General features: G+C 42.0%; 1 protein-coding gene across 6 annotated transcripts in view; it reads right to left on the bottom strand.

Annotated features, from left to right (window-relative positions):
* LOC121288121 (cytoplasmic phosphatidylinositol transfer protein 1-like) overlaps positions 1 to 12522 on the bottom strand; it is a 196020-nt gene that overhangs the window by 182006 nt on the left and 1492 nt on the right. For all 6 annotated transcript variants that reach the window (XM_041206470.1, XM_041206474.1, XM_041206473.1 and 3 more), the window contains one exon: positions 10777 to 11053. In XM_041206470.1, coding sequence (XP_041062404.1) covers positions 10777 to 10824 — 48 coding nt within the window. In that variant the 5' untranslated portion in view covers positions 10825 to 11053. The remainder of the gene's footprint in view (positions 1 to 10776; positions 11054 to 12522) is intronic.

The raw sequence follows: 12522 nt of genomic DNA, 5'->3' as shown, positions 1-12522 counted from the left end.
ACAGTAGTTTTCAATAGTAGGGATTCGGTTGTCAAGGCAGTCTGGCTTTTATAATACAGCACTGTGTGTTGTCAAGGCAGTCTGGGTATGCAGAGTACAATGGGCAATTAGCACAGAAAACGATGAGTCAGTCAGAAAAATAACATTGAGAATACTAAACCTTGGCGGCTTTAAATATTACCTGACACACACATACACATATGGGGAAAATCACACTGACAACTTGAGACAAAATGACCTTAAGACGTTCTCTCCATTCAAATTTCCAATACCAATTTCACCATCCAAAAAAGATACTTCAACTGTTTATGCAGTCACACATAATACCAAAGATAAATCCTACAAAGCATCTTAGATTTGCAAACATTCAGCATAAGAATTGCCATGACAACTAGTGCAAGTGTTAGACTGGTGTAAAGGTAATGCCTATGATTTTTACACTGGCAGTATGCGTGCAAAGATCCACTTGACAGCACCACCTGCCCTCAGAAACCCTCTTAAAGGTCAATTTTACGTGTTTTATGGGTCTTAAGTGTAAGGATGTTGTAGCACACTGAATTGTCTAATCCTAAACTGTCCAAATGATGGACTTTATGAAAACTGTGGCCTCTAGTGTTCTGGCCTGTGGTACCCTTAATAATTCAAGCCTCTATTTGCGTTACCATCCCTCACTCAATTCATTTTTCCTCAATTCGATGTGCTGGGCCCGGAGATTTAGAAAGACCTCGTCTGAGCATTTTATCCCTGTTGGATAAGATGTGAAAGCTGTTCTGCTGAAAATGTGGACACCATTAGGGGTTTGCAAATTGTGGGCAATCTGATGTAATCTTTCCACGTGGCCTGTATGGTAACATCCAAGTGGTGAATGAAAACAAATTGTTTCAGGCCACCTCCACTTGTAACTATGGGAGATCTTCTTGTCACCAAGGCCATGCGGGTGGAAGAACGTAGAGCTCAGAAGACTGGCTTGGCTCTGAGGTGAACATCGATCCGAGTACAGGCCTTTTGGGCCAGTTCAAACTGCTTTTGCTTAAAACAGCCACTATTTCATCCAAATATCATCGCTGATTGAAATGGCATCCAATGCAGTTTTGTTGCTAGTTAGGATGGGTTTGAAAATTCACAGTTCATATATCAAAAAGAAATGAGACGTGAAAAATGAACCCCTGCAGTGCAAACTTTCATGGGAGCTCAGGAAACGATGTGAGAGGCCCTTTGGTGGGTGGCAAAGTCAACTTGTGGGGCTGCTATCACTGCTCCACTAATATATCATGGATGAATGTAAGGTGAAAGAAGGATGAATGTAAGGTGAAAGAAGGTAGTAAAGGGGGATAAGCAGGCCTGATCCCCACCCTGCAATATCTGCAGGTCTGGCCCTGGCCCAGACTGTAGCTTCTCCATAGCTCCGTACCAGCTGCTGTAATGGCGTCTGCAACCAGGGGTGAAGCACGGCCACTGGGAACCAAAACCATGGCCTCCCTCAGAAGCCCACTTGGCATGGGCCTCCCCCTGCTGTGGATTCATTATGGGCTGGGCCAAGTGAGGCTCTGTGGCCAATTAAGAACCTCATAGCCCTAAGGCCAGATGGGCCACCTGACACCTCCCCCACCCCTTTGCAAAATTTCAGACAGGTCTTGGTGGTGGGGGGGTGGGGGGGGTGTTGTCAGTGGTGGCAGGTATGCAACAGGAAGGCTAGCTTCAAAGGGGAGGGTAAAATCCAGTGCCACAATGGCTTGGCCAAAAGCTGGCAAAAGCTGCCCCCAATGGCAGTCAATGTGGAACATTCTGTTAGGTTTTGGGGTTTGAACATTGACCTCTCGATTCAGTTGGGGTTCAAGCTCAAGTGAGGACCACTGGCCCTCAAAATAGTCTGAGGAGTACTGACCTCTGCAGCTACCCCTACACCCACAACCATTAGGGGGGTTGGGGTGTGGTGGGGGCAGGAATTCTAGGTTTCTACTGTCCTTCTTGTGGAAAGGTGCTTCCCAATTTGGCAACTGAATGGCCCAGCCTTAAAATTTTAAAGGTTCTGAAACCCCACTTGCTCTCGATTCCCCTCAGAGGAGCAAATAGTTTCCCTGTCTCTACCCCATTGAATCCTTTTAGATGTCCACGTGCAAGAGCTGCTGGGTTACATTGCCGTATAACAACAAGGTTTAAAAATTTCAACAACGGCGATAAACCCTTAGTCTAAGGTGACAGAAAGGACGTGCTGAGCTCAGTTCGTTCAAACAGCGGGGTACAGCACAGGCAAGTCAGCGGCATAGAGGTGAGCTTTCGCAAAGATTAAAGTCACTAAAGTGTTGATCCAACCGAACAAGATTTTTAAACTACCGAGTTGTCCTTGCTGCTGCTACCACTTTGAAGGCAATTTCACACTGGATATGACATGATAATTACCTTTCAGTGTCGAAACACTTAGTATTTAATCCTTTGGATTCCCTTACACAAGAACCTTTCCTTTCATTAACTGGGAGGGAAGGCAAGCAGATCATCCTCCCCACATATACATTCTTTCAATGCTGTCATGTTGTGTTCAGCGCAATCTTCAGTGCAGCAGAGATTAAATTCTCCACTGAAATTTGGGCTTAGAATCAGTGGCAAAACTTCAAAATTCAGGATTCTGCAAAGTCAAAATCAAAACCAATGGTAATGACCCAATTGTCAATAATGCTAAGTAGACTTCAAAACATGGACAGCTCTTGTCCATAATTTTCAGCATTGACCTACTCTCCAATCTTGCATATGATGCTTATACAAATGCTAGGTGTCAGCTTTGGCTCAGTGGTAGCATCCTTGACTTGGAGCGAGAAGGTGGTGTGTTCAAGCCTGTCGTGAAACTATTAATGTATATATTATTGGAAAATATTTTGCTTTTAAAGTAGAGGTTTAGTCTGTGGGTGTGTCTTAATTAGATAAAAACCAGCTAGTCTGGGTGCTTTGATAGGTACTAGTTTTGATATGTAAGAAAAAGATAGGACGCATTTGCATTTTTTTTGAATAGAGCACTCAAGAAGTGAGGTGAAAACTGACACCGAACTAGCTAGCAGATACCGAGCAATATGTTTATATTACTAATAAAATTGGTGCTATGAAAGGTGTTTTATTGTTAGAGAGGTTTAGTTCAGAGGTTGGTTTTGCAATGAGAATTTACATTCAATGGGCTGTGCTAGGTATAACTTCTGCAGTGCTGTGTGCAGGGTAGAGGCAATGTGAGATCAAAGGCAGCTGTTAGCCTCCAAATGTCTCCACAGGAACCAAAGTGAAAAGAACTTCATTTTGAATTCGTAAGGTGAAAATGCTTTGCCTGCTGTCTGGTTAAGTTTATGGGTTGCTGTGGCCTTACTGGAGATTAGTTTGTGAATTTGTTAAAGTTATGATAATAGTAATTTGTAGCCATGTGTATATATATTTTAACCTGTGTAAATTAATAAAATGTTTCATTCAATGTAAAACCTCGAGAACTAGTGGTCTAATTCCTGAATTTAGCGTCACATCTTAAACATAAGACTAAAATTATAGGTTTTGACAGTTGTTTAAAGTTTCCCTCTGGAATTTTAAAATAACTCATCTTTACCAACTGTTCGGGCATAAGGGAACCCCACACCATAGCTTTATCAGAAGAAAGTGGGTTCAGTCTCCTTACGGTTAGAGGTGTCATTCATTCACCCCATTGATCTAGCCTTATGTATTGTGAAGTGAAAGAACAGTATTAATTCCTTGCACTTCTAGCCTAGCTTTTCATAATGCAAGAGGAAGCAGAATTAAGACACATTTTTCTCTTTTGTACACAAGGATTAGCCAGAAACGGTGATCATGGTGTCCTGGCTTCCAAATCACATATTCACATTTGGAAAATATGGTTGTCATTTCAACAAACCAAATATGGAAGAAACATGTATTTTTTTCTTGCTTCTGGGGTCAATTCAAAAAATACAGGTGACTGTTAACTGCAGTCAAACTTCAAACCCCATGCTAAACAAGTGCTGTGTCAGACAGATGAAGGGTTAACGTGAATAGACTAGGCCAAGTGTTGACATTGCTGATCGCTTTACTTCAAAACAGCATTAGAGATTAGAAATTGAAACATCAGTAGTAAGCCAAGCAAATCAAATTATACAATAGCTCTGTACACACACTTAGTCATTTGCAAAATCACAGACACCACCCCACCCCCTCCTGAATCATGACGTATGTAACTTATAGGTACTGTTTGCTAACAGATTGGCCTCTTACTTACACACTGCTCTTTTTCTGCATAAACTGTGGTTTGGCCTTCGGCCCTCAAAGGCCAACATTTCATCCACAGAAGAAAATCTAATCAGTGCAATGGAAAATGTTTTCTAGGAGGCGAAGCAAAAGGCCAGGTAGACAATACTGCTTGTCCCACTTGGAGGGAAGGCAGAATCTAACACCTACAAACCGCACAAGTCAATTTACTGTTCAGAGAAAAATTACAAAAGCATTTCTGCTGAGGCAACTTCAATCTTGTTAAACTCTACTTAAATACTTACAGCTATTGATGCTAGTGGCAGCAGAAATGAATATTACAATTTCATACCAATGCTCTGACGATTAATATAAGTATGATTACTTTCTTGGGAGGTTTTCTCCCCTCCTTCCCCAAAGGCATCGACTAGTCCTCCGGCCCATGCAACTCTCTGGCTATTCTTCTTGCGTAGATCAGACAGCAAGACTCATGTCTATTTGGCCATTGTGTCCCCATGGCTGAACCAATCCAGCCTTAACAAATTTTAGGAAGCTTAACCCTTATTTATTTATAGGGAACAGACGTTATAAACATACACCTCCAAATCCAATGCCATGGTTTCATTCTGCTCCTACATACTCTTTTTGAATGTACCAACAAAGCAAAACTGATGAACAAGTAAACAGCCTCTTAAAGGGTCACTGTAAGACAAAAAAATTTTTTTAAAGGAAACTTATCTACATAAATTAAAAGAGTGTTTCTGCTCACATGTAGGAGCATGAGTGAATCCCCAGTTATGTCCACTACTTGAACACAATCAAACACTCAAATAATATACAATTAATGGATAGAACAGCTGCCCAAAAAGATATAGAGAAAAATGAAAACTGCAACAGTAAAGTCCTTTTCTAGTGCAACACCGTGGTAATTCTCTTCCCTCCCTCATCTCCATTTTCCACAAGTGATTTTTCTGTCACTGAAAGGCAGATTGCTTCCTTGGCGGCCACACACTCCCTCTGTCCACATCTCACATATTTCTCAGAGCCTGTATAGCAATGCTGAGGGATGGGGCCTGGTGAAATCTCAAGCATAAGAGAGTGGGAGAGCACGAACCCAAACTCCTAAAGGAATAAAAGAGGGCAAGAGGCAGCTACACTGGCAGTAGACCAGTTGGTTTTTATCCAGCATTAAAACTGGATGCAACACACAAAACAATCAATCAACAGCATTGAAACCCAGATAAGCCCAGTTGAGCAATTATCTGCTGGTGCTCAAACCTGCACAAGCAATTAGAGTTTAGGGAAAGCTGATCTGTTACACGGACTACTGTACTAACCGTCTTGCTTTTGCCATAATACAACACAACTCAAGATCTTTTTAATGAAACATGCCATCACACTGAGTGTTGCTGTGCAATAGTTTTGTGCAAAAATGTTTGCGGTGTTATGGAAGGGGGCCATTCCACCCATCACGCCTGTGCCAGCAAAATCATCTGGATTTATTGTGCCTTCCCCAGTGCTCGATTCCCCATATGGGAGGTCCTCTCACCACTCAATTCTCCAGGCAGCCATTTCTCCAAGCGCTCACCAAACTCTGACCCTAGCAGCCTGTGCATCTCTCGACTATTTGTGCTAACCTGCCCACAGGCCAGATCTCCCCCGACTTGCTAACATCTGCACCCCTTTGTAGTCTGCCCATCCATTCCCCTTTAAGTTTGCTCAGCTCTCCTCTTCTGTCTGTGTACCTTATTCATCACTTTTGTTCATGGACTTGTGCGCATTAGTACTGACCATTGTTCACCTCTCCCTTGGTCACTATAGGGCCACACAGCTGTCACTCAGTTGGTAGCAATTTCACTTGCGCCACAAGGTAATGGGTTCAAATCCCCCTCCAGAAACTTCAACACAAAATCCTAGACTGGCACTCCAGCACAGTAATGAGGAAATACTGCTGTCGGATAAGGCGTTAAATTGTAGCCCCATTAGATCTCTGTAAAGTCTACGTAAAAGATGCCATGATGCCCTTTTGAAGAAAAGCAGAGTTACTCTGGACAACACTTATCCCTCAACAACAATAAAATATCTGGCCATTGCTGTTTATGGGAGCTTGCTGTGCGCAAATTGACTGTCACATTTCCTACATTACAACAGTGACAAAGCTTCAAAAAAGATTTTCTGTAAGGTGCTCCGGGATGCCCTGAGGTTGCAGAAAAGCAGAATATTATTTAAATGAAGAGACACGACAGAATACTGTACTTCAGAAGGATCTGGGTGTCCTTGTGCATGAAACACAAAAAGCCAGCAAGCAGGTACAACAAGCAGTTAGGAAGGCAACAGAATGTTGGTCTCTATTGCAAGAATGTTGGAGTATAAAAGTAGGGAAGCCTTACTACAAATGTACAGGACATTTGTGAGATCACATCTAGAAATATACTGTGTACAGTTTTAGTCACCTTACTTAAGGAGGGACATACTTGCTCTGGTTGCAGTTCAGAGAAGGTTCATGAGGCTGATTCCTGGGATGAGGGGTTTGTTTTAGGAGGAAAAGGTTGAGCCCTATACTCACTGGAGCTTAGAAGAATGTGAGGTGATTGCATTGAAACGTGTAAGATTCTGAGGGGGTAGATGCTGAGAAGATGTTTCCTCTAATGCGGGAATCTAGAACTAAGGGACACGGTTTAAAAATAAGGAGTCTCCCATTTAAGATAACGAATAAGTGGAATTTCCTCTCTGAGGGTTGCTGGCCTTTGGAATTCTCTTCCCAGCGAACACTGGAGGTTGGGTCACGGAAAATATTCAAAGTTAAGTTAGACAGATTTTTGATCTACAAGAGAGTCAAGGGAACTATTGTGGGCTGGCAGGAGGTGGAGTTAAGGCCACACTCAGATCAGCCAGTATCTTACTGAATGGTGAAGCAAGCTCAAGGGGCCAAATGGCCTGCTCCTATTTCTTGTTATGTGTAAAGTGTTTTATAAATGCTAGCCTTTCTTTAAAGCAATTTCATTACACCAAGCACCTAATTAAGTAAAATATGAGGAAGTGAAAAATCCCTGTTAGTTATATAAAAAACAGCCATTTTAGTAGAACACAATGCAGGTGTCGAGTTTTAAATTATATAATTGCAAGCAGCATTCTAATTTTAAAGCAGATGAAATGGAAATGAGGTATATCATTCTACAAGATTAAAATATAACTTGTGATTCAAATCATATTGCATAATAACTTGTGATTTCCCACATATTGTAAATAATAAACAGTGGCCTGATTGATGGAGCAAATATATAAATAGCACTGTGATTTTTGTGATGTAAATTTAATTATGCCACAGTAATTATGTTGCTCGAGTTTCAATCTCATGCACAGAGTACTTCCATTTTAATCCCATGCTTTTTAAATGAAAATTTGATTTCACGTTATGTCACAGGGATTACGTTCGTTCTATTCCGATTATCAACGTTCATCTATTGCCAGATTATATTTCTGAAGCAGCGTTATTTCGGATAGCCCCGAAATTCCATTGCGGATTCATTGACTTCCCTCTACAACTCCGGGGGAGGCCAGGGGATTCTCCCGGAGAAGAAACAACAACAACTTGCATTTATGTAGTGCCTTTCAACATATTATAAAGTTGTCCCAAGGTGCCCCAAGGAGCACGTCAGGCAAAATTTGACACCGTGCCACATGAAGTGACAGGAGCTTTGGTCAAAGTGGTAGGTTTTAAGGAGACACTTAAAAAGGAGGAGAGATGAGTAATGAGGCACAGAACCAGAGCTAAAAGCCCAGGCATCTGAAGGCACGGCAACCAACCACGGACAGATGAAAATTGGGATTGTGCAAGAAGCCAGAATTGGAGGAGCACAGAGATCCTGGAAAGCTGTAGGGTTGGAGGCGATTGCAGAGATAGGGAGGGGCAAGGCCACGGAGGGATTTGAAAATAAGGAAAAAAAACAAAAACAGAATTACCTGGAAAAACTCAGCAGGTCTGGCAGCATCGCCGGAGAAGAAAAGAGTTGACGTTTCGAGTCCTGATGACCCTTCAACAGAACTAGGTGAATCCAAGGAAGGGGTGAAACATAAGCTGGTTTAAGGTGTGTGTGTGTGGGGGGGAGGTGGTTTAAGAACCATTTAAAGCAAGATGTTGCTGGGCCAAGTGCCATGGTAGGCCAGTCTGAATGGCTCGCCAGAAATGAGCGATTTCAATATGGCTCATATTTCAGATTTGCACTCAATTTTCCCCAGACAGAGGTTGCGATACCAGAGTTGACGATTTCAGGCATGGGGCAGCCTAGTCAGAGGTCCTTAAAGTTGACAGCTGGAGGCCGCTCAAAGACTACCTCAAAAACCTTTGAAAGTTTTTAGTATTTTGAGGAGTCAGAGGGAGCAGGAGTGGATGTCCTGGTTTCACTAAACAGCAGCAGGCCACCTCCCTCAGCACTCTCTACCTGATTGGCACCCAAAGCTCACCAGATGTATTCTGATGAGGCACGAGGTCAAATTTACCTCAGGCCTCTCCGTGCTGGCCTGCCACTGCTGCCGCTACTTGGAATCATGGACACTGAGCTATGTAGACTCCATCGAGTATCGGAATAGCACAATAAAACGGACATGGATGTTCAGTTGCTGGCACATTGAGGGATGCCCAGTGTAGACCCTTCCACCATCCTGAAGGCAGATGCCACAGTTTAAGGAGAAACTCTGATACCAGGGACCACAGATGCCAGAAGGCTCGAACTGTAGGCTGCATAAAAACAAACTCACTTACGTACCCAGGACTCTCTGCCAAATAGAACTGGGATGCAGGAAGGCCAGCTCTGAACCGCCAACTGGTGGAGCTACTACTTTATACAGTTGGGTACGTCCCCATTACCTGCTCAGAAAACAGGTAAAACCATCACCCATAATACAAGTACAACAACAACACCAATACGTACTTATATAGTGCCTTTATGATAATAAAACGTCCCAAGACACTTCACAGGCAAGTCAATATTTACATTTTATGGCAAGTTGTTCTTTTCGCTATGCTGGGGTGAGGAGTTCCTGCCTATCCACTGAGTGATCAAATTACACTTGTAAATTGTTTAAGAAGCAGCTGGTTTCTTAGAGAAGGTAAACCAGGTCAAGGTGACTCCCAAGATGAAATACCTGATGGTGAAAGTTCAGAACCTGGTCAGCCCACACAGCAATCCTCAGGTAGGAAAACAATACCAGTTGACTGATTGGCCAGCCAGCTTGGCTCCCCTGAATAGGGGGGCCCCCATCAATGGAGTGGGAGATCCTTCCTGATCAGTTCTAGATCACTCCCCAAGTCAATCCATTAACAGCTAAACTGCAGCTAGCAGGACAAGCATTAGGAAGCTTACTGCTGGACTGACTGGTTTTAACTGGCTAAACTCCAACATTACCCCAGCACACTCCTGGAGAAACCCAAGCTCTGTTGACCTGCATCTGAACTCCCTAGACTTAGGCAAGTGAGGTGAGATCCTCCAAGGAGTGAGTCCACTCTCCAGGAGCAGGAGTAGGCCATTCAACCAGGTCATGGCTGATGTGTATCCTATCAGGTAACTGCAGAACGCAATTCTCAGCATTTTGCTCTGGAGGTTTTAAAACATGGTTGTGGGAGTTCAACAACAGAGCGAGTCACAGGCATGGAGCAGTTATTCTTGTCAAGGCACACTACCTACTCGCACTGTGTTAAGCTACAAGCACTTCAATTGGAGGATCAAGGCTTATTTGTGGCCTAGTCACCAGGTCCACTCATCTGACAAGTACATGGGAGCAAAAGACACTTGCCCCTGACTCCAAACTGGCCATCGCATTTCCTGCTGTATAAACATCCATGTAGAAATATCCATGTAGACAAAGAACAAAAAACCTGACAACACTGAAGTACAATTCTCCAAACACATGCACACACTCTCGTCAGATCTTACTTCATCCGTGTGCTGAACTCTTCCTTTTAAAAAGGAAAGACTGCAGCACAAAGTAAAACTTTAATGAAATAAGAAATCTTCCACTGCCTCATCATTTAATATGCTCTCTAGCTTTCTTTCATACAGAGCCAAAATAACAAAGATGACATTTTTGGTAAAAATGTTAAGACACTACAGAAAATTACTGCAACTTACAGTACAGAAACAGGTTACTCGACCCAATCGGCATATACCTCTGTTTATTTGTGACTATCTTATAGTTACGGCCCTAAGAGGATGTGGACAGATGGACTGTTTTCTCACTTCACCTCTACCAGCATAATTGAAATTATCCTTCCCACCTACATCAAAATGCAATTAATTACAATATTGCTGTTGTTTAGTAGAACAGTTTTCACTTTGTACAACTTTTAGCAGTCACTTCGAGGGCTGCATTGTGATCATGCGTGTTATGTATTTCCAAGCAATTCACTTCAAAAAATTGAGCATCTGCAGCTCAAATGGAGGGTAGTGTCAAGTTTTTTTTTCCTTCAGAATTCAAATTTTCAATTTTAATCATAAACGGGGCTTTAAGGGCTCATTCCTGGCAACAAAGGGAGCTGTAACTAAATGATGAACAAAGGAAATCACTCACCTCTTCCACAGTGAGAGGCATGCAGATCCTGTACTCTTTCATCAACATAATGGTGCTTCAGCCTGGATGAAGTACAAACTTGAAGGCACTGAGAGGATCACTTCGGAAACCACCGACAGTTAACTGAGGTCATACATTAGTCCTCTCACCAGCCAGCGATATAAAAACAGTCCTGTCTACAGTCTCTAGTGCTGAAGTACTGCAGCAAATACCACCAACACCAAGCCTCGTGCAGCAAGATCCCCAAAGCCGGGATTCAAAGCTCAGCTGTATTATTCTGGGTGGGAGAAAGAAAAATACAATGCCATTATTAAAATAAGAATTCCTTCTCATGTGTTTTAGTTTATTAAAACCTGTGTTTGAAGACTCTGGTAACACTTTTACTATAATAACTGCAGCCAACTTAAACATGCGTTGTTGGCAGACGGGTTAGATTAATCTACCACGTTGTGGTAAAAGTCAAGAGAGTCAGCTCCGAGTGTGATACAATGATGTAATTTACTAAAATTGTGTTGTCAATCTCCTGGAAGTTGCATCCACTCATATTCTGTACCACTCCAGTAAAGTTAGCACTTTCCTAAGAACAGCAACTGCAATGAAAGCAAGCACAAATCATGTCTATAGTGTTATATTCAAAAGGAGTCACTTGGAGAAGGATAGTACCAAAGCCAATCTTTACTCAATCTAATATTTATTTACAGGGTGAAACATTACAAGCATACACCTCCTAACTTAACTAGTTTCAATTTCAGCTCTTGTCTCTTAATATCTGCTCAAGTAAAGCCCTCCACCTGCATATAATTAAACACAATTGATATACACTTGACATATCACTGAACAGATTGCACACTTGTACTGCTTAAGCAAATAAAATATTAGCAAGTTGGTAAAAATTCAATACTTATTCCATAGCAAATATGCAATGGCACTGCATTGAAAGGTTAGCCTTTTTCCCTAACACTCCAGTTCCAAGCTGTGTTCACTGTATATTTATGCAATACAGCTATTTAAAAATGTCAAGGACGTTTATTAAGGAAAAGCACTAACAATGTTTAATACACCACCACTTTTTTGCTATTGTCTGCAAACACAAGCTTTCGTCTGTGGTCAGTCTAACCACAAAGATTGCAAGAAAAATAATTAGGGAGGCACTTTTGCTTCACACAATTCTTGTAGAATACTGAAGATTTAAGTAGCTTGATACTTTCAATGCACCGGTGTTGACAATTAAAGCTTGCTCCTATGGGGCTGTTATTGGGGCATTGAATCTGGTACATATTGGAGCCAATTTGCATGGGTTAGAATGTACAGCATATAAACAGGCCAACTGGACCATGCCAAGGTTGTGCTCCACATGAGCTTTCTCCCATTGCTTTGTCTAACCCTAACAGCATAACCTTCTATTCCTCCTGGTCTTCTTCATCAACTCTATCAGCAGAGCCCTCTTCTATTCCTTTCTTCCCTCATGCACTTCCCCTTATATGAATCTATGGTATCCATCTCAACTACCCCTTTTGTTCTACATAGAACACAATTTAAACTAAAAAAAGGGAAGTTTTAAAAGTCATTTGCACAATATGATTATTTAATAGGTCGCTTAGCACATTCCAAGTTTTTACTTAACTTACAACCAATTGTACCCCAAGTTTATTTTTCACTTTAAAATGTCTAGCTCTAAGATTTAGAAAAAAATAAAAGTTGACAGTGTCGTGCTCAATTAGGGAAGAAGCTTCGCCCAATTAAAAA

Source organism: Carcharodon carcharias, chromosome 15 (genome assembly GCF_017639515.1).
Source record: "Carcharodon carcharias isolate sCarCar2 chromosome 15, sCarCar2.pri, whole genome shotgun sequence".
NCBI lineage: Eukaryota > Metazoa > Chordata > Chondrichthyes > Lamniformes > Lamnidae > Carcharodon > Carcharodon carcharias.
This window is presented reverse-complemented; position numbering and strand designations above follow the sequence as displayed.